This window comes from Oncorhynchus masou, chromosome 3, assembly GCF_036934945.1.
Source record: "Oncorhynchus masou masou isolate Uvic2021 chromosome 3, UVic_Omas_1.1, whole genome shotgun sequence".
Lineage (NCBI taxonomy): Eukaryota > Metazoa > Chordata > Actinopteri > Salmoniformes > Salmonidae > Oncorhynchus > Oncorhynchus masou.
Genome location: NC_088214.1, coordinates 47,653,098 through 47,676,586, shown reverse-complemented (window position 1 = coordinate 47,676,586; position 23,489 = coordinate 47,653,098). Strand labels below are relative to the sequence as shown.

The 23,489-nt window shown below is 41.9% G+C and overlaps 1 protein-coding gene across 6 annotated transcripts in view; it reads left to right on the top strand.

The window, feature by feature from the left end:
* Window positions 1–22,556, top strand: part of amph (amphiphysin) — a 122,666-nt gene extending 100,110 nt beyond the window's left edge. For 4 of the 6 annotated variants that reach the window (XM_064942891.1, XM_064942883.1, XM_064942862.1 and 1 more), the window contains 8 exons: window positions 1,888–1,932; window positions 8,662–8,892; window positions 9,439–9,495; window positions 11,512–11,565; window positions 12,447–12,500; window positions 20,129–20,317; window positions 20,702–20,803; window positions 21,231–22,556. In XM_064942891.1, the coding sequence (XP_064798963.1) occupies window positions 1,888–1,932; window positions 8,662–8,892; window positions 9,439–9,495; window positions 11,512–11,565; window positions 12,447–12,500; window positions 20,129–20,317; window positions 20,702–20,803; window positions 21,231–21,335 (837 nt within the window). In that variant the 3' untranslated portion in view covers window positions 21,336–22,556. The remainder of the gene's footprint in view (window positions 1–1,887; window positions 1,933–8,661; window positions 8,893–9,438; window positions 9,496–11,511; window positions 11,566–12,446; window positions 12,501–20,128; window positions 20,318–20,701; window positions 20,804–21,230) is intronic. The other 2 variants (XM_064942870.1, XM_064942875.1) reach the window with 2 other exon arrangements.
* Window positions 22,557–23,489: the final 933 nt, after the last annotated feature.

The following is a 23,489-nucleotide window of genomic DNA, read 5'->3' as shown; positions in this document are numbered from 1 at the left end:
ACACTATATACATACAAAAGTATGTGGACACCCCTTCAAATTCGTGGATTTAGCTATTTCAGTCACACCCGTTGCTGACAGCTGTATAAAATCGAGCACACAGCCATGCAATCTCCATAGACAACATTTGGAGTAGAATGGCCTTACTGAAGAGCTCAACGACTTTCAACGTGACATGCCACCTTTCCAACAAGTCAGTTGTCAAACTTCTGCCTTACTAGAGCTGCCCTGGTCAACTGTAAGTGCTGTTATTGTGAAGTGGAAATGTCTAGGAGCAACAACAGCTCAGCCGCGAAGTGGTAGGCCACACAAGCTCACGAAGCACGTAGCTTGTCAAAATCATCTGTCCTCGGTTGCATCACTCATTACCGAGTTCCAAACTGCCTCTGGAAGCAACTTCAGCACAAGAACTGTTCGACGGGAGCTTCATGAAATGGATTTTCATGGACGACCAGCCCCACACAAGCCTAATCTCACCATGCGTGTTGCCAAGCATTGGCTGGTGTGGTGTAAAGCTTCCTGGAATTGGACGCGTTATCTGGAGTGATTAATCACACTTCACCATCTGGCAGACAAATCTGGGTTTGGCGGAAGCCAGGAGAATTCTACCTGCCCGAATGCATAGTGCCAACTGTAAAGTTTGTTGGAGGAGGAATAATGGTCTTGGGGTGTTTTTCATGCTTCGGACTAGGCCCCTTACTTCCTGTGAAGAGAAATCTTAACTCCACAGCATACAATGACAGTCTAGACAATTCTTTGCTTCCAACTTTGTGGCAACAGTTTGAGGAAGGCCCTTTCTTGTTTCAGCATGACAATGTCCCTGTGCACAAAATAGAGGTCCATTCAGAAATGGTTTGTTGAGATCAGTGTGGAAGAACTTGACTGGCCTGCACAGAGCCCTGACCTCAACCCCATCGAACACCTTTAGGATGAAGTGGAACGCCAACTGCAAGCCACGCCGAATCGCCCAACTTCAGTGCCCGACGTCACTAATGTTCTTGTGGCTGAATGGAAGCAAGTCCCCGCAGCAATGTTCTAACATCTAGTGGAAAGCCTTCCCAGAAGAGTGGAGGCTGTTATAGCTGCAAAGGGGGGGACCAACTCCATATTAATGCCAATGATTTTGGAGCGAGATGTTCGACGAGAAGGTGTTCACATACTATTTGTCATGTAGTTCACTTACTTGCAGATTAGTTTAAACAACTGAAGTATTTAAATTAGGTATAAAGTGACGTTAGAAGATTGGAGGTCGCAAAAGCTTATCTCCTGATGCTGCTAGTTGTTGGGCTTAGTTACGCACGCGTTGTATAACAAAGTAACTTCAATAATATTCCCCAATTTGAAAAAGTAACGCATTACTTTTGTAACACATTACCACGAATACTGGTTGCAATTGACCCATAACATTGAACTTCCAGATATATAAAAAACAGTTCCTCTTGTGCATAAAGAAGCTAAAGACTGTCTTAGTAGTAGAATAGTATGAAGTTTACATGGTTGTAGCATTTAGGGATATTACAATAAACGAGAACTAAACAGTTTTGTAAACTAACCAGGTATGTAAAAAAAACAGGTTGGGTAAACTTATGCTAACAACAATAATGTAGTTGGGCAAATTTGCTAACAACGCGAATATAGTGTAATTGCTGCAAAAACTCTTCATTGTTTAAAAAGAGAACTATGCTTACATGAGTTTACCCTCCACTCTATCCCGGTTACAAACACTTTGTCAATCCCTCACTAATACTCTCCCCAAAATTATCCCATCATAACTTACCTTTCAAAACTAACATTTTATATGCTCTGATATTTTATTACTGCTGGTTTGCTGCCAGTGTAGTTTTAACTTTCTCCCTCTCTTTCTCTTTCCACCAACTTATCTTAAAGATGGAAGCAACAGCCCCAACATTTGTTGCGGATTTTGATAAGCTGGTAAGTCAAGTGTCAATATGACAGACATTTTTGCTCTTCCATTACTAACTTTTATGTCCTTATATTTGCTTTATTATAGGTGTGTGTGTGTGTGTGTGTGTGTGTGTGTGTGTGTGTGTGTGTGTGTGTGTGTGTGTGTGTGTGTGTGTGTGTGTGTGTGTGTGTGTGTGTGTGTGTGTGTGTGTGTGTGTAAACTCAGCAATTAAAAGACATATCCTCACTGTCAACTGCGTTTATTTTCAGCAAACTTAACATGTGTAAATATTTGTATGAACATAACAAGATTCAACAACTGAGACATAAACTGAACAAGTTCCACAGACATGTGACTAACAGAAATGGAATAATGTGTCCCTGAACAAAGGGGAGTAACAGTCAGTATCTGGTGTGGCCACCAGCTGCATTAAGTGCTGCAGTGGATCATCAGATTTGCCAGTTCTTGCTATGAGATGTTACCCCACTTTTCTACCAAGGCACCTGCTATTTCCCGGACATTTCTGGGGGGAATGGCCCTAGCCCTCACGCTCCGATCCAACAGGTTCCAGACGTGCTCAATGGGATTGAGATCCAGGCTCTTCGCTGACCATGGCAGAACACTGACATTCCTGTCTTCTAGAAAATCACGCACAGAACGAGCAGTATGGCTGGTGGAATTGTCATGCTGGAGGGTCATGTCAGGATGAGCCTGCAGGAAAGGTGCCACATGAGGGAGGAGGATGTCTTCCCTGTAACGCACAGCGTTGAGATTGCCTTCAATGACAACAAGCTCAGTCCAATGATGCTGTGACACACCCTCCACCTCCAAAACAATCCCGCTCCAGAGTATAGCCTTCGGTGTAACGCTCATTCCCATCGACGATAAACGCAAATCTGAATATCACCTCTGGTGAGACTAAATTGCTAAGAAACTGAAGATCTCGTACAACGCTGTGCACTACTCCCGTCACAGAACATCGCAAACGGGCTCTAACCAGAATAGAAAGAGGAGTGGGAGGCCCCAGGGCACAATTGAGCAAGAGGACAAGTATATTAGTGTCTACTTTGAGAAACAGACACCTCACAGGCGTCCTCCACTGGCAGCTTTTGTGTTTGTGTTTCTGTATTTCCACAGGAAAACGTTCCCCACACTTGATGCCAATTGAGCAAAGTTTTCATGCCCCAAAGAATTCAGGCTGTTGAATTCAGGCTGTTTCAACTGCCGTCATCACCACATGTGATAATACTAATAATATGATAATACACGGCCCCATGTCACAAGCATCTGTACACCATCCTGGAAGGTGAAACTGCCCCAGTTCTTCCATGCCTGCATACTCATCAGATGTGTCACCCATTGAGCATGTTTGGAATGCTCTGGATCGACGTGTACGACAGCGTGTTCCAGTTCCCGCCAATATCCAGCAACAGCTGTTGAAGAGGAGTGTGACAACATTTCACAGGCCACAATCAACAGCCTGATCAACTCTATATGAAAAAGATGTGTTTCGCTGCGTGATGCAAACTGTGGTCACACCAGATACCGACTGGTTATTTGATCCACGTACCTACCTTGTTTTTCAGTATCTGTGGCCAACAAATGCATATCTGTATTCCCAGTAATGTGAAATCCATAGATTATGGCCTAAGGAATGTATTTCAATTGACATATTTTTTTTAAATATAACTCTAACGCAATACATTCTTTGAAATTGTTGCATTTATATTTTTTGTTCAGTGATGTGTGTACCTAATAAACCTGCCTCTGTGTGTGTGTGTGTGTATATCTATTAAAATACTATTCCCTCAATGGCATTATATAGATATACATACACACAGTTGAAGTCGGAGTTTGAAGGTAGGCCTTGAAATACATCCACAGGTACACCTCCAATTGACTCAAATGATGTCAATTAGCCTATCTGAAGCTTCTAAAGCCATGACATCATTTTCTGGATTTTTCCAAGCTGTTTAAAGGCACAGTCAACTCAGTGTATGTAAACTTCTGACCCACTGGAATTGTAATACAGTGAATTCTAAGTGAAATAATCTGTCTGGAAACAATTTTTGTAAAAATTACTTGTCATGCACAAAGTAGATGTCCTAACCGACTTGCAAAAATGATAGTTTGTTAACAAGAAATTTGTGAAGTGGTTGAAAAACGAGTTTTAATGACTCCAACCTAAGTGTATGTAAACATCCGACTTCAACTGTAGATATATATGTAATACTGTTGAGGGAATAGTATTTTAATGAGTCAATTAGGGCTTCACTTCAGATATTTATTTACATTTTTTGGTGACCCCATTCCGTTACAGTGTTGTGTTTGTGTACTGTCATCAAATCAAACTTGATTTGCCACATGTGCCAAATACAACAAGTGTAGACTTTACAGTGAAATGCTTACTTACAAGCCCTTAACCAACAGTGCAGTTCAAGAAGAAGAAAATATTTACCAAGTAGGCTAAAATAAAAAGTAATAATAAAAAGTAACACAATAACGAGGCTTCTCGTGGCACCGGTACCGAGTCAGTGTGCAGCGGTACAGGCTAATTGAGGTAATATGTACGTGTAGGTGGGGGCGAAGTGACTATGCATAGGTAACAAACAAACAGCGAGTAGCAGCTTTGTACAAGAGGGGGTTCATGTAAATTGCCCAGTGGCGATTTTTATGAATTGTTCAGCAGTCTAATGGCTTGGGGGAGAAGCTGTTGAGGAGCCTTTTGGTCCTAGACATGGCGCTCCGGTACCGCTTGCCGTGCGGTAGCAGAGAAAAGAGTCTATAACTCGGGTGACTGGAGTCTGACAATTTTATGGGCTTTCCTCCGACACCGACTATTATATAGGTCCTGGATGGCAGGAAGCCTGGCCCCAGTGATGTACTGGCCCGTTCGCACTACCCTCTGTAGCGCCTTACAGTCAGATGCCGAGCAGTTGCCAGGTGGTGATGCAACCGGTCAGGATGCTCTCGATGGTGCAGCTATAGAACCTTTTGAGGATCTGAGGGCTCATGCCAAATCTTTTCAGTCTCCTGAGGGGAAAAGGTTTTGTTGTGCCCGCTTCACAACTCTCTTGGTATGTTTGGACCATGATGGTTCGTTGGTGATGTGGACAACAAGGAACTTGAAGCTCTCGACACGTTCCACTACAGTCCCGTCGATGTTAATGGGGGCTTATTCGGCCCGCATTTTCCTGTAGTCCACGATCAGCTCCTTTGTCTTGCTCACATTGAGAGAGAGGTTGTTGTCCTGGCACCACACTGCTAGTTCTTTGACCTCCCCCCTATAGACTGTCTTATCATTGTCGGTGATCAGGCACTGTTGTCGTCAGCAAATTGAATGATGGTGTTGGAGTCGTGTTTGGCCACGCAGTCGTGGGTGAACAGGGAATACAGGAGGGGACTAAGCACACACAGCTGAGGGGCCCCAGTGTTAAGGATCAGCGTGGCAGACGTGTTGTTGCCTACTCCGTGCTTCTACACCTGCATTGCTTGCAGTTTGGGGTTTTAGGCTGGGTTTCTGTACAGCACTTTGAGATATCAGCTGATGTACGAAGGGCTATATAAATAAATTTGATTTGATTTGATTTACTCTTACCACCTGGGGCCGTCCCGTCAGGAAGTCCAGGATCCAGTTGCAGAGGAAGGTGTTTAGTCCCAGAGTCCTTAGCTTAATAATACGCTTCGTGGGCACTATGGTGTTGAACGCTGAGTTTTGGTCAATGAAGAGCATTCTCTTATAGGTGTTCCTTTTGTCCAGGTGAGAAAGGGCGGTGTGGAGAGCGATTGAGATTGCATCATCTGTGGATTTGTTGGGGCGGTATGCGAATTGGAGTTGGTCTTGGGTGTCCGGGAGAATGCTGTTAATTTGAGCCATGATCAGCCTTTCAAAGCACTTCATGTCTACCGACGTGAGTGCCACGGTGTGGTAATCATTTAGACAGGTTACCTTCGCTTCCTTGGGCACAGGGACTATGGTGGCCTGCCTGAAACATGTTGGTATTACAGACTCTGTTAGGGAGAGGTTGAAAATGTCAGTGAAGACACTTGACAGTTGGTCAGCGCATGCTCGGAGTACACTTCCTGGTAATCCATCTGGCCCAGCAGCTTTGTGAATGTTGACCTGTTTAAAGGTTTTGTTCACATCGGCTACAGTTAGTGTTATCACACAGTCATCCAGAACAGCTGGTGCTCTTGTGCATGCTTCAGTGTTGCTTGCCTCAAAGCAAGCATAAAAGGCATTTTGCTCGTCTGGTAGGCTCGCATCACTGGGCAGCTCACGTCTGGGTTTCCCTTTTGTAGTCCATAATAGTTTTCATGCCTTGCCACATCCGACGAGCGTCAGGGCTGGTGTAGTAGGATTCAATCTTAATCCTGTATTGACACTTTGCTTGTTTGATGGTTTGTCTGAGGGCATAGTGGGATTTTTTATAAGCATCCGGATTAGTCTCCAGCTTCTTGAAAGTGGCAGCTCTAGCCTTTACCTTGATGCGGATATTTCCAGTAATCCATGGCTTCTGGTTGGGATATGTACATACACTCACTGTGGGGACGAGGTCATCGATGCAGTTACAAGGAAGCCGATAACTGAGGTGGTGTATTCCTCAATGCCATTGGATGAATCCCGGAACATATTCCACTCTGTGCTTGCAAAACCGTCCTGTCGTATATCATTTGTGTCATCTCACCACTTCTGTATTGTGCGAGTCACTGGTACTTCCTGCTTTAGTTTTTGCTTGTAAGCAGGAATCAGGAGGATAGAATTGTATTCAGATTTGCCAAATGTAGGGCGGGGGTGAGCTTTGTATGCTTCTCTGTGCGTGGAGTAGAGGTGGTCTAGGATTTCTTTTTTCCTGGTTGCACATGTTACATGCTGGTAAAAATTTGGTCAAACCAATTTGAGCATTTTCTTCTTTGCTTATGGCAAGAGTTGGTTGAGAGCGGTCTTAGTGCCAGCTGCGCTTTGTGGTGGTAAATAGACGGCTACGAATTATACAGATGAGAACTCTCTTTTTAGATAGTGTGTTCTACAACTTATCATGAGGTACTCTACCTCAGGCAAGCAATACATCAATACCTCGAGGCTTTCTTCAATATTAGACATTGCGTACCAGCTGTTATTGGCAAAACGACACACACACCTGCCCCTCGTCTTACCAGAGGGAGCGTCTCTGTTCAGCCGGTGCATGGAAAATCCTGACAGCTCTATATTGTCCGTTTCTTCGTTCAGCTACGTCTCAGTGAAACATAAGATGTTACAGTTTTTAATGTCCCGTTGGTAGGATCATCTTAATAGTAGGTCATCAATTGTATTTTCTAACGATTGCACATTAGCAAGGAGAATGGAAGGCATTGGGAGTTTACTCGCTCGCCTCCGACTTCTCAGAAGGAGCCCCGATCTGCGTCCTCTTTTCCGGCGTCTTTTCTTCACGTAAAAGGCGTGGATCTGGGCCTGTTCCAGTGAAAGCAGGATTTCCTTCTCGTTGACTCGTTAAAGGAAAAAGTTTCTTCCAGTCCGTGGTGAGTAATCGCTTTTCTGATGTCCAGAAGTTATTTTCAGGCATAAGAGACGATAGCAGCAACATTATGTACACAATGAGTAAAAAAATAAGTTACACAAAAAGCACAAAAAATAACAGAATTGCACAATTGGTTGGGAGAATGTAAAACGTCAGCCATGTTCTTCGGCGCCATCTTCACATTCATTCAGTTGTATTTGTTAAAGCTGCAATATGTTAGTTTTTGGTTGACCCCTCCAAATTCACATAGAAATGAGAGTTATAGATCTGTCATTCTCAATTGAAAGCAAGTCTATGACGCTTTAGATCTGTTCCATGTGCGCTATTTCTATGTTTCACGTTCCTACGGTAATGTTTTGCCACTTTTATTTTCGATTTTGTACACCATCTTCAAACAGCTGAAAATAAAATATTTTGGGTTATGGAAAATATATTTCACAGCGGTTTAGACGGTACAATGTTTTTTGACACAATGACTGAAATTTTGCAACCAGGAAATGGCGGAGTGATTTCTGCATAGTGCATCTTTAAGTGCAGTTTTGGATGTGTTCACACTTATGTTGAATATGTTATCCAAAACACTTATGTTTTTTGTTTTTTTGTGTTGCTGCCAAAATGCTCAAACTGTACTCTGAAGCAACGTTTAAACTATACTCGGCAATATTGAATCATCATACTGTACATAGAGGAACAAGTTCCTGAATACAAACCTCCACAACAACAACATTTTAATCTGTCAAGACTGCCCCTATTAGCTCTTCCCAATTTGTGCCCTCCCTTGAGGTATTTCCACACTGGAAAGAGGCAACCGTGACAATCTATTCTGATTTGAGTTCTGTGATATCTGTAAGGTTGCCTTGTATGATGTCATGTTATTAAGTCTGCCTTTAAGAGCTTCAAACACATTGTATTCTCTGTTGTAACTGATTCAATTATTCAATTAGCAGATTAAAGGAAACTGTGCTGCAGTTCCACTCGGAATGTTTATGTTGTATAGTTATACAGAGGGTAAAAGGGCTAACCAGCCATACCTATCCAGGTAATAATGATGATGATGATGATGATGATGATAATAATTCATTTTAACGGTAGTGCATTTGTTGCACCCAAGGTGCTACACAGCATAATCAAAAAGTACAAAAGAGGTATGGTGAGTTGGGACAGGGGGGTTGTGGGGGCTGCTGTAACAGACAGGGGATGTTGATCAGTTCTTCCCTCGCCTGTCTTTGTGGAAAGAATGAAAGCAATGCCACCATGGCCCCTGAAGCTGCTGCGCCCCCAGCTGAGACTGCTGTGGCCCGGGAGGCAACAGCTGAGACTGCTGTGGCCCCGGAGGTCCTTGGGACTGAGACCTCAGATGCCACAGAGGCAGCGGCCGAGGCAGGGGAAATCCAGGAGGCTGCTTCCCCGACTAGTGAGGCTGAGGCAGCCGAGAGTGCCACCAGCCCTGGAGAGGAGAAGCCTGATGTGAGTGACAGTTAGCTATTATATACAGTAGCTGTGAAGTAGCACTCTCGTCATCACAAGCATGGGTCATACCCCAGCCATCTATGGTCCAAGTCATCCTCATAGTTGTATCCCTCTGTTTAAGGGAACCTTTTCATCACCGTCATCATCATCATCGGATTTATTATCATCATCATCATCGTCGTCATCATCAATATTTTCATATTGTCAATATCATCATCGTCGTCATAATCATCATCGTCATCATCATCAGTGTTTTCACCTTTGTCATTATCATCATCGTTGTCATCCCATTCATTATATCCGTGGAGATGCTTTCTGATATCCTATGTTTTAAAAATTTTACTTTGCAATTATCCACACCTTCCTTGTCATTCAATTATGTTCTCCTTGATTTTAAAACTTACCATTTTAAACTTCGTACTTTTTGTTTTGACCTCAATCCACTCCACAACTCCCATTTTATTGTTTTATAACACATCTGTAAAGTATGACAGGATTCAAGTCTTAAATATTACATTCTTCTCTAACTCACTCTTGGTATAGTCCACTGTGGGGTCTCCAGTGACATCTGCAGAGCCTGAGGGGGCTTCACCAACTGAGGTATGTGTAAGATCCTCCCCTTTGTCCACTCACGCCCTCCCATTACTGTTCTGTGACTCGGTTCTGTGAGTGTTACATTGAAGTCCATCTTCTTTCAGTAGCCGGGCCCAAACCCTACCATCACCATTGTCAAAGTGTCATGAGGTTGAGAGATTGTCCGCGTCGAGACTTTGTGAATAACTGATTGTATTGAGTGCATCATAGTCATCTTGGCTGGGAAATGTGTGTGTGTCTGTGTCGGAATGTGATCGAAGAATTAGGGTGGCATTTTTAATGATCTACCATATGTTTCTGTTGGGATGTCATGCATGCACATACTATTCTTGTGTATTCCAAAATATGCTCATGTTCTGTTCCTATGAGGCTGGTATGTGTAGTTTTATACATTGTGGCAGACTTGTTATATTTGAGTGTATGAGCTGTTCAATCCTACTCCAGGTTGGAACCTGGGGCAAGCACTAGACACATCGCAAAGAGATACACTACATGACCAAAAGTATGTGGACACCTACTCGTCTTAATTAACATCTCGTTCCAAAATCATGGCCATTGATATAGAGTTGATCTCCCCTTTGCTGCTATAACAGCCTCCACTCTTCTGGGAAGGCTTTCTGTATGGACTTTGCTCTGTGCACAGGGGGAATGTCATGCTTTAACAGGAAAGGGCCTTCCCCAAACTGTTGCCACAAAGTTGGAAGCACAGAATCATCCAGAATGTCATTGAATGCTGTTGCATTAAGATTTCACTTCATTGGAATTAAGGGGCCTAGCCCGAAGCATGAAAAACAGCCCCAGACCATTATTCCTCCTCCACCAAACTTTACAGTTGATACTAAACAATGGGTCAGGTAGCGTTCTCCTGGCATCCACCAAACACAGATTAGTCCGTTGGGCTGCCAGATACTGAAGTGTGATTCATCACTCCAGAGATTAGTCCTGCCGACCATTTGCATTGTGCATGGTGATCTTAGGCTTGTGTGCGGCTGCTTGGCCACGGAAACCCATTTCATTAAGCTCCCGACAAACAGTTCTAGTGCTGATGTTGCTTCCAGAGGCAGTTTGGAACTCGGTAGTGAGTGATGCAGCCGAGGAAAGACGATTTTGACAAGCTACGCGGTTCAGCACTCTGCGGTCCCATTCTGTGAGCTTGTGTGGCCTACCACTTTGTGGCTGAGCCGTTGTTGCTCCTAGACGTTTCCTCTTCACAATAACAGCACTTACAGTTGACCGGGGCAGCTCGAGTACGGCAGAAATTTGACAAACTGACTTGTTGGATAGATGGCATTCTATGACGGTGCCACGTTGAAAGTCATTGACATCTTCAGTAAGGCCATTCTACTGCCGATGTTTGTCTATGGAGATTGCAACGGGTGTGGCTGACATAGCCGAATCCACAAATTTGAAGGGGTGTCCACATACGTTTGTATATATTGGGTATGTGCCTTGGGGAGTTGCTAATTTACGAAGGGTAATTACAATTGCTGTGTGTATATGGCTCTTATTGTCATGCTTGACATGGGAGTGGAGGAAATGTCTGTATATCCATTTACTTTCTTCCATGTGCCAACCATGTATCAAAACGACTTCAAAAAGATGAGTAGCCTTATTTTCATTCATTTGATTTGAGATTTTCCTTGATATAGATGCTCATTTTTTTTTATAATTTCCTTGAACAAGAGTATATCCCACAAAATATAATAATAATATAATAACCACAGAATCTGTGCAGAATCTTGATACACCAGGATAGCCTGTACCTTGAAAGAATGGACCAAACATTTCCTTGCCAACACAGCAATGACTGGATGCAACGATTCCTCAAAGCATCTCAGTACTTTACGTTTTGCACTTGCATGAATGCTATACTAACAATATCAATACAAAGGAGAACCGCTGTTATGTATGTAATTGATGCAGATTCATCTCAATATATCAAATGCAAATTCAATGCTAAAGGCTGTAGTGAAAAAGCTTAGGTAGCTAGCGAGGTGCATTAAAACCTCTTTCTGCGCTTAGATCCTCCCAATTGAAGAGGCTGAAAAAACTTCCCCCAGCGAAACAGCTCCCCCGGTAACTATAACTTATGCCAAATTTGGCAAAAAGGAAGCTAAAATCATATTTGGCCGAGTATCTTGTGTGAGTTTGAACCTCAAGTCATATTTTACAATGTTTTGTAGAATCTTAAACATTCAATTGTATTTGACACAGTGTCTCATATAAGCTTTAAGTTTGAGTCATACCGGACAGAGTGGTATGACTTTGAGGTCTGACTCACTCCAAAGTACACAGAGGATGCTATTAAAACAAACTCAAACCTTGGATTTCATGTGCCATTCGAAATTAGCATTTATACTGTAGAAATGTCACGCAATGTATACTGTGACATAAATTGTCACTTTCCATCATTAACGTGGGGCAGGGGATAATGTTTATTCCAGACAACAGTATTCACCAAAATCTGGGTTTGTGTGAATAGCACCCAGTCTCATATGAGCTTGGCTATATCCCCAAACCCCTGTTCCATGTATTCCACATAAAGCTCCATGCTTTAAAATCCCAGAATCTAACATAAATTGATAGTTATGTCACACAGTTATGCCACATTATATATAAAATATCAAAATGCTATATTTATTTAGAAGTATAGCAAATAGGTCACAGTCAGTTGGTGACAGCTTAATTGGGGAGGACAGGGTCATAGTAATAGAGAATAAATGGAATGGAATGGTATCGAACATGTCAAACATGTTTTCCATGGTTGATACCATTCCATTCCAACCATTTTTTATGAGCTATCCACCTGTGACATAGGAGTACACAAAATTAAAGGAAACATACCAAATAACTTGAAATAACCAAACTACATCTGGAGAGTCGAGAGAGGCCATCCTCGAGGCTTGAATATTTTTTCCCCCAGATGTGATTGTGAATCAACTCTCTTTTGTACGTAGGAATCCGTTCCGACCCCGGAGGAAATGAAGGAGTCCCCTGTGGAGGAGACTCCGGTAATTATTATCCCAAGATTCCCAAAACCCCATTCCCAAAACCCCCATTCCCAAACCCCCATTCCCAAAACCCCATTCCCAAAACCCCCATTCCCAAACCCCCATTCCCAAAACCCCCATTCCCAAACCCCCATTCCCAAAACCCCCATTCCCAAAAACCCCATTCCCAAAACCCCCATTCCCAAACCCCCATTCCCAAAACCCCCATTCCCAAAACCCCCATTCCCAAAAACCCCATTCCCAAAACCCCCATTCCCAAACCCCCATTCCAAAACCCCCATTCCCAAAACCCCCATTCCCAAAACCCCCATTCCCAAAACCCCCATTCCCAAAACCCCCATTCCCAAAACCCTAATATCCATGATCCCACATTCCCAAAACCCCATTCCCAAAACCCCCATTCCCAAAACCCTAATATCCATGATCCCACATTTGCCTTATTCAACCAAGCTCAGTAACTAGGACCTATTGGGACCTGTCCGAAAGTCCGTTGAGTCACTTAAGCCTGAAATAGGCTCCAGAAAATAGTGTTGATTGTTGTAATACTTTCATGTTACAAGGTATATGTTCCAAGAACATGAGGCGTTCAAATGTAAAGGCCCTCCTCAGAGGAAGTTGCTGCACTTATTTAGAGTCATTCCTGTCCTAGATCAGAAATGACTGTTTCGGTTCCACCTCGAAGACTGACCCAGGCTGTTAATACATATTTAGAAATGGGGAACGTTGTGGTGATTTCCACATGTAGCAGAGAAATAACAACAAATACGTCACTGGCTGACAGCTGCCAGTTTAACGAGCTAGCATGCTAACCTTAGCCAGCTCATGAAAGTTATTGTGAGCACCATTTTCAGTTAGCACAGGTGAAAATAATGATTTCATAATAAGAAAACCAACCTACCGGTCGAGAGATCTCAACTGAAATGTGCCTCTACGAGCTGTTGAAATGTTGAGGGTTGACGTTTGTCTGACTCTTGCCATTTGATAATTCCAGTGAAACCAAGTCAGATTCTAATCATTAGTATTTGGACTGCACACAGACAGTGGTGTAAAGTACTTAAGTAAAAATACTTTAAAGTACTACTTAAGTCGTTTTTTGGGGTATCTGTACTTTACTATTTATATTTTTGACTACTTTTACTTTTACTTCACTACATTCCTAAATACAATATTGTACTTTTTACTCCATACATTTTCTCTGACAACCCAAAGTACTCCTTACATTTTGACAGGACAGGGAAATGGTGAAATTGACGCACTTATGAAGAGAACACGTGGTCATCCCTACTGCCTATGGTCAGCCGGACTCACTAAACACAAATGCTTTATTTGTAAATAATGTCTGTGTTGGAGTGAGCCCCTGGCTATCCGTAAATTTTAAAAACAAGAAAATGGTGCCGTCTGATTTGCTTAATATAAGGAATTTGACACTTTTGAGGTATATTTTAGCAATTACATATACTTTTGATACTTAAGTATATTTAAAACCAAATACTCTTAGACTTTTACTCAGGTACTATTTTACTGGGTGACTTTCACTTTTACTTTAGTAACTTTCTATTAAGGTATCTACAGTGGGGCAAAGAGTATTTTGTCAGCCACCAATTGTGCAAGTTCTCCCACTTAAAAAGATGAGAGGCCTGTAATTTTCATCATAGGTACACGTCAACTATGACAGACAAAATGAGGAAAAAAAATCCAGAAAATCACATTGTAGGATTTTTTATGAATTTATTTGCAAATTATGGTGGAAAATAAGTATTTGGTCAACAAACAAGCAAGATTTCTGGCTCTCACAGACCTGTAACTTCTTCTTTAAGAGGCTCCTCTGTCCACTCGTTACCTGTATTAATGGCACATGTTTGAACTTGTTATCAGTATAAAAGACACCTGTCCACAACCTCAAACAATCACACTCCAAACTCCACTATGGCCAAGACCTTTTAAGTGGGTGAACCACCTTTTAAGTGGGTGAACTTGCACAATTGGTGGCTGACTAAATACTTTTTTGCCCCAATGTATTCCTTTACTCAAGTATGACAATTCAGTACTTTTTTCACCACTGCACACGGACATGATCAAATAGCTATATTGTTTGTTCTCTCTGTTATCATTTCAGCAAGCTAGCTAGCTATATATCAATGCATTATCTAAATTGTACAACTACAGTGGGGAGAACAAGTATTTGATACACTGCCGATTTTGCAGGTTTTCCTACTTACAAAGCATGTAGAGGTCTGTAATTTTTATCATAGGTACACTTCAACTGTGAGAGATGGAATCTAAAACAAAAATCCAGAAAATCACATTGCATGATTTTTAAGTAATTAATTTGCAATCAATTTGATACATCAGAAAAGCCAAATTTTATATCTTGTACAGAAACCTTTGTTTGCAATTACAGAGATCATACGTTTTCTGTAGTTGACCAGGTTTGCACACACTGCAGCAGGGATTTTGGCCCACTCCTCCATACAGACCTTCTCCAGATCCTTCAGGTTTCGGGGCTGTCGCTGGGCAATACGGATTTTCAGCTCCCTCCAAAGATGTTCTATTGGGTTCAGGTCTGGAGACTGGCTAGGTCACTCCATGACCTTGAGATGCTTCTTACGGAGCCACTCCTTAGTTGCTCTGGCTGTGTGTTTTGGGTCGTTGTCATGCTGGAAGACCCAGCCATGACCCATCTTCAATGCTCTTACTGAGGGAAGGAGGTTGTTGGCCAAGATCACGCAATACATGGTCCCATCCATCCTCCCCTCAATACGGTGCAGTCGTCCTGTCCCCTTTGCAGAAAAGCATCCCCAAAGAATGATGTTTTTTTATTTTATCTATTTCACCTTTAGGCAGGTAGGCAAGTTGAGAACAAGTTCTCATTTACAATTGCAACCTGGCCAAGATAAAGCAAAGCAGTTCGACACATACAACAACACAGAGTTACACATGGAGTAAAACAGACATACAGTCAATAATACAGTAGAAACAAGTATATATACGATGTGAGCAAATGAGGTGAGATAAGGGAGGTAAAGGCAAAAAAAGGCCATGGTGGCGAAGTAAATACAATATAGCAAGTAAAACACTGGAATGGTAGATTTGCAGTGGAAGAATGTGCAAAGTAGAAATAAAAATAATGGGGTGCAAAGGAGCAAAATAAATAAAATATATACAGTAAGGAAAGAGGTAGTTGTTTGGGCTAAATTATAGATGGGCTATGTACAGGTGCAGTAATATGTGAGTTGCTCTGACAGCTGGTGCTTAAAGCTACTGAGGGAGATAAGTGTTTCCAGTTTCAGAGATTTTTGTAGTTCGTTCCAGTCATTGGCAGCAGAGGAGAGGCAGCCAAAGAAAGAATTGGTTTTGGGGGTGACCAGAGAGATATACCTGCTGGAGCGCGTGCTACATGTGGGTGATGCTATGGTGACCAGCGAGATAACTGAGATAAGGAGGGACTTTACCTAGCAGGGTCTTGTAGATGACATGGAGCCAGTGGGTTTGGCGACGAGTATGAAGCGAGGGCCAGCCAACGAGAGCGTACAGGTCGCAATGGTGGGTAGTATATGGGGCTTTGGTGACAAAACGGATTGCACTGTGATAGACTGCATCCAATTTGTTGAGTAGGGTATTGGAGGCTATTTTGTAAATGACATCGCCAAAGTCGAGGATTGGTAGGATGGTCAGTTTTACAAGGGTATGTTTGGCAGCATGAGTGAAGGATGCTTTGTTGCAAAATAGGAAGCCAATTCTAGATTTAACTTTGGATTGGAGATGTTTGATATGGGTCTGGAAGGAGAGTTTACAGTCTAACCAGACACCTAAGTATTTGTAGTTGTCCACGTATTCTAAGTCAGAGCCGTCCAGAGTAGTGATGTTGGACAGGCGGGCAGGTTCTGGTAGCGATCGGTTGAAGAGCATGCATTTAGTTTTACTTGTATTTAAGAGCAATTGTATGGTATTGAAGCTTGCCTGGAGGGTTGTTAACACAGTGTCCAAAGAAGGGCCAGAAGTATACAGAATGGTGTCATCTGCGTAGAGGTGGATCAGAGACTCACCAGCAGCAAGAGCGACCTCATTGATGTATACAGAGAAGAGAGTCGGTCCAAGAATTGAACCCTGTAGCACCCCGTCTGCCGATGAGGATAATAAAAAACCTGTGTTGTGTAATTCTTCCAGATCCTGTTTGTTCATACATACATTGTTATTATCACTTATAACTTTACCCCTTAAATTCAAAATTCAAATAGCAGTTCTGATAGAATTATGTTTTCCGTGTCGTTATAGACGGGTTAGCTGGCAACGTCACGGAAACGATGCGTACGCGCCAATGGCAGAAGTCTGTATGTTGTGATTCTGGATTCAGATGGCAACAATGACAAGAAGCTGCCGTGTGGGGAATCGTAGGAATATAGTTTACAAGTTGTCAACAACCTAAGCCAACCCCGTCTGTTTTGCCCTATAACCAACCTATCTATGCTCTAAATATTTTATGTTCATATATTGTTTTGTATTGAATAGTGCTGTTTTTGCAGTATATATTTTGAATGTATATATTGTGTTGTATTCTGGTGGTTAAACTATCATTTGCAGTGCTGCTAGTAGGGGAGACCAGGGGTAATTGTAACATATTTATTTTTTTCAAACAGAAACCAACTAGTGTGATGAAACAGTATATGCCAATGTTGAAGTTCTCTCCCTGCTTGAAATTGTTCAGTCAAACATCTCACTATTAGCTTGTTTGAACATAGGTTTTTAGGGGTGAAAGTCGTTTTTTCCACAACATGTATATGTTTTTCTACTCTCCTGGCCATTAAATTAATGTCCAATAATTTATCACTATATGTTGGCTTAACACTGACAAGTGTCACTATTCGTGTCTCTTGCTAGACACATAATGTTTTGTCATGGCTGCTAGGGTTGGGGTGCAATTGTAATACAAGCAGCCAAATGTTGAAAACAAGGGATTTTACTTAATTATACAAATGCTAACTTAAAATAGCCTTGGGGTTCTGTAGAGTGCCAAATAATTTAAAACAGATATGACCTGTGCAACATCAGACTATTCAAGATGTTTTGAGCGGAACCGAATGGGGTTGTTACGGTAAATATTGGTTACGTACATAGAAATACTTATATTTATTGCAAAATCATTCCATACTGTATGTCTATGATATGATAATTCATAAAGTTGAATGTTTTTTTTAAGTTAAGTGAGTTTATATGATTGATTTATTTGACATTTGACCCCAGCTACTGTGACATTTTCCCCATGCCAGAAGAATTGTAACGTCCAGACTTTTTGGACTAAAATCAATATTGTGATCTGACGGTCTTATGTACAGACCGATAAATGGTATGAATGATTAGGAGACAGATGAACATATCTTGCCTAGTTTCAAGTAGTCTTTGAGCAGTAGAGAAAATACCAAAAATCTCCCAAACTTCTCACATTCTGAACTGTAAAATAATGTTGTCACCTTATTGCACTGGTGTTTATTGTTATTATTATTTATTATTTTAATTTTTTACTGTGTATTCGTTTGTGGTGATCACTTCCATGCTGTATTTGTTGAAAATTACATTACCTATCAAATGCTATTCGCACATGTAGATTGATGACAATCTAATTCCATTTGAGTGGGAATCTATTCCCACCTTTATAAATGCCTCTGTTCTGAATACCATAGAACGGAATAATCCCCCATATTTTCAAACGGTATAAGAATAAGAGCAGAGATGCTCTGACTCGTTGATCAAATCAAGTCATTGAATTTGTCACATGCGCCGATTACAACAGGTGTAGGTAGACCTTACTGGGAAATGCTTACAAGCCCTTAACCAACAATGCAGTTTTAAGAAAATGTTAATGTTAAGTAAAAAATAGTTTAAAAAATATATATAATAATTACAAATAATTAAAGAGAAGTAGTAAAATAGCGGTAGCGAGGCTATATACACGGCTGCCGGTACAGAGTCAATGTGCGGGGACACCGGTTAGTCGAGTTAATTGAGGAAATATGTACATGTAGGTAGAGTTAAAATGACTATGCATAGATAATAAACAGAGAGTAGCAGCAGCGTAAAAGAGGGGGGTCACAATGCAAATAGTCTGGGTAATCAGTTCATTAGCTGTTCAGGAGTCTTATGGCTTGGGGGTAGAAGCTGTTTAGAAACCTTTTGGACCTAGACCCTCCGGTACCGCTTTCCATGCGGTAGCAGAGAGAACAGTCTATGACTAGGGCTGGAGTCTTTGACAATTTTTAGGGTCTTCCTCTGACACCGACTGGTATAGAGATCCTGGATGGCAGGAAGCTTGGTCCCAGTGATATACTGGGCCGTACGCACTACCCTCTGTAGTGCCTTGCGTTCGGAGGCCGAGCAGTTGGCGTACCAGGCAGTGATGCAAACAGTCAGGATGCTCTCGATGGTGCAGCTGTAGAACTTGTTGAGGATCTGAGGACCCATGCCAAATCTTTTCAGTCTGCTGAGGGGTAATAGGCTTTGCCGTGTCCTCTTCATGACTGTCTTGGTGTGTTTGGATCATGATAGTTTGTTGGTGATGTAGACAGCAAGGAACTTGAAGCTCTCAACCTGCTCCACCACAGCCCCGTCGATGAGAATGGGGGTGTGCTCGGTCCTCCTTTTCCTGTAGTCCACAATCATCTCCTTTGTCTTGATCACGTTGAGGGAGAGGTTGTTATCCTGACACCACACTGTCAGGTCTCTGACCTCCCTATTGGCTGTCTCATCGTTGTCGGTGATCAGGTCTACCACTGTTGTGTCATCGGAAAACTTAATGATGGTGTTGGAGTCATGCCTAGCCATGAACAGGGAGTACAGGAGGGGACAGAGCACTTACCCGAGGGGCCCCCATGTCGAGGATCAGTGTGGCAAATGTTGTTACATACCCTTACCACCTCAGTAAATAGTGTGGTCTACAGCTTATCATGAAATAGTCTAACTCTACTAAATCCTAGATTTATCCAATGATTGGACCAATGGTGAAGGCAGATTACCCAGATTACACAGATTTTATTATCGCCATCGGATCTTTAGAAGGCTCCCCGACCTACGTCCCTGATATCGCTACTGTGAATGACAGGGATTTAAATCCTTTGCGTCCGACTCGTTAAAGACAAAATCTTCGTCCAGTTCGAGGTGAGTAATCGCTGTCCTGTGCAAACTTTAAATATCTTACCGGTATGTCAGTATACAACGAAAAAATATAATTGGGGCCCAGAATTTCTCTTGGTCATGTCCTCTGATCCCTCACCGACTTTGCTTGATGACCTTCGAGGTTTGGTTGCCACCATGTTGTTTACACAAGGTCATCATGTTTGTGATGAATGGTCATGAAGGAAAAGAGACAAGGAAAGGAACATTTTTTAGAACTATTGGGATGTACTGTAGCCATTGATGTAAACATGGATGGTATTCATGAAAATAGACACTGAAATGCCAACATATTAATCCAATGAAACCATGTTTCGAAACTATGTGGATCTGTGGTGTGAAAATCATTCTATTTATTTCTTGAAGAATATGTTAACTGCTTGTATGGCTACGTTTTAGCATGTATAAATGTGTGGATTTGTGTGTGTTATTGTGTCCCGTTAACGGGTTTCTTTCCTCACCAGGAGAAGATGCCTATTCCCTCAGTGGTGATTGAGCCAGCCTCCAGCAACGAAGGAGACGATGACCGCGACATTATTGACATTTCCCCAACGACCATCAGCGACAACGGAGTGACAGCGGACACCCAGACGGCCAAAGACATCACCACCTCCGACGGCCCACCAGGACTCCCTCCTGGCTTCCTTTACAAGGTTTTCCCTGGTCCACACACACACACACACACACACACACACTAACCCATTATACTCCTTTTTTGTGTCAGTCTCCCTCTCACTCTTGCCCTCTCACACACACACGCACACAAACACACACAAGACCTCCCTGATTCACACAAAAAGACTGACCTGAATTGTACTGTGCTGGCTAGGTAGGATATTTTCTTTTCAGTTGGTCTTTCCAGCGACTATGGTGGATTCATAGTACAGCTGGGCTTTGCCAGGTTTGGCCCTATAGTGTGAAACTGGCAACACTCAAAATAGAATAACTGTATTTTGTTGTATACCGTTATCAACACACACTTGGATGCACACACACACACGTGCTCTCATGCTGTATTATGAACTCCTATCCTGTAGGTGGAGACTCTGCATGACTTTGAAGCTGCAAACTCAGACGAGCTGGAGCTGAAGAAAGGTGACGTGGTTCTGGTTGTTCCCACGGCTACAGCAGAAGATCAGGTGAGGAAAAACTCTGTATTCATACTGTATTAAATGAGCTTTCAAATTCTAAAAACGCTATATTAATCCTGTACAAATACTGAGCACTTCACGTCCATAGAATATCAGAAATATGGTAAAATAGAGTGGATCTCAGATCATTGGTAAAAAAAAAACTAGCACAGCACTCCAGTACAGTGACCAGATTCCATGTAACAGTATTCCCGATGATCCACTTGGTGGAGCCATAACCATATTGCTTATGCCTCATAGATCTGTGAACACTGAAAGGATAGGCTTTTGAGGAAGTAAAAGGACCGAAATAGAGCTGGGTCCTTGTCTACCTAACACATACACAAATAGAGTAGTTTAGCTTTATGCCGAGTACACAGGCATATCCATGGCCAATGAAATTCACCCCTTGCCTCACTTTCTCTATGTTTTCCAGGATGCGGGTTGGCTTACAGGTATCAAGGAAAGCGAATGGTCGCACCTTGGGGCCAGTGCCCACAAAGGACTCTTCCCAGAAAACTTCACACAGCGCTTGGAGTAACCATCTGAGCCTGGAGAAAAGAGTTGTGGGGGAGGGGCCTGTGTTCTCCAGACAACGTCTAGCCGAGCGTCTGCTAACCTGTCTGTGACCTTGTCTGCAAGACAGACCGTCACTGATAGAGGAAAGGACACAAACAATCAACAAAAAAACAAACCAAGTGTGGATAAACACTAGTACCTGCTCGGAGCATAACGAAAAATAACATGAGCATGATGCGATAGTATGGTCTACCCCTTTTTTGTTTGTTAACCTTTAAGCAGCAGCGAATTGATGTGTGCTTTGTTGGAAGTGTGGTGACCTCCACATGTAAATCCCTGTTTCAAGGATAAACTAAAATGAGAAATGCCTCCTGAAGAAAAAAATAAGTTATCTTCTCTGCACCAAGTGTATTGTATTGATTTTGTTGCTCTGCAGTGGCATTTCTAAGAATCTGTAGTGCTATGATCTATCTAACTGTTCTTGAGTGTTACTTTAAGTGTTTTCTTTCTGACATTTCAGCCATAAATGTTACCTTGCATCATTGTTAGTGTTCTCTTGTAGTGTCATGGCTGTATGTGTGCGGCTGCAGTGATTATTTTTTTGGGAGTACTCAGTGTTGACATTGTTCATTGACAAGACTCTTGTCGAAACAACATAACTGACGTTGAAATTCTGAGCATTGGAATGGGACGTCCGATGAGGTTCCAGCATGAAAAATGATGTTTGTGATGAAGCTGAGCATTGGAATGGGACGTCCGATGAGGTTCCAGCATGAAAAATGATGTTTGTGATGAAGCTGAGATCCGGGAACTGGCAGATGCAGCTTTCTCAAAGGAAAATAAAAAAATAACACTGTAGCTCCCTAACATAAAACGTTAATGTGTATATCCTTATACCTTATATCTGCAATTACATATATACAAGAAACCAAGTCAACCAGTGGAAAGACATATGAAGTTATTTATTTGTGAATGAAATGTTATGATAAATTGTATTTATTTAACTTTATATTTTTAAAGTTTAAGATCACTGGGAAGGTGCTGGGAGAGAAATCAGATATGCAATTTATGTAATTGGTTTATATACTGTAGGGTCACAATAGTCCAACTGTTCAGTATAGCAATGTATATGACGTCACTCCTGTTTTCGTACAGTTAGCCCTCACTGTATAACCTTTTTTTGTGATATACATATCTGTGATTATTTATCTAAAGGTGAATAAAGAATAGTTAATATGTTACAGCTCCTCGTTGATTGGGAATTATTTGCAGATCTGGTTCAAATACATGCGTATTTAAGTATTTGTATTTTAAATACTTATTTTCTGGCCAAATCAACGACTTCTATTTGAAGTATTTGAAAGTATTTTTCTAATCATTTCCACTAAATACTATTTGAAACTATTTTCAAATACTTCTTTCCAAATACCCTGGAGGACCAAACAGACCGGGTACAAATGCATGGAGTATTTAAATATTTGTATCTGGAAATACACTTCTATCTGAAAATACATGTCAATACTTTCCAAATACATTCCAATATTCAAAATCATTTTCAAAGAAAAATATCCAAATACGATTTTTGTTGTTCATGAAAAACAGGAACTTGTGAGTTGCACAGCGTGGCGGGGTCATCGACATTCAACGGCTTCTCCAATAGAAATGCCCGATCACGCTTGTAGGTGATGTTATGGCGACGTTGTGTCGCACTGGCCTGTGCATGAGCAGCCTGTCAAATCAAAGGCACTCCTTCGATATCAAGTTGAAGTAATACTTAAATTGCATACTCAAATTGACACAGGACACTGCATAAGACAGGAGAAATACTCCAGATATAACAAACTGACCCTAGCCCCCCGACACATAAACTACTGCAGCATAAATACTGGAGGCTTAGACAGGAGGTGTCAGGAGACACTGTGGCCCCATCCGATGATACCCCTGGACAGGGCCAAACAGGCAGAGGGATATCTTCAACCACCAACTTACCATCCTGAGGTGAAGAGATTTCTGAATGTTCTTCACCCAGCATACACCCCTCCAACCAGACATGCTTTATCTACTCATTTGCTGGATGCAGAGTTCAATAGAGTTCAAGTGAAGGTCAAGCAAATCATAGAGAAAGCACTGCATTGCAATCATCTCTGATGGGAATAATTAACTATGCAATCTCCAC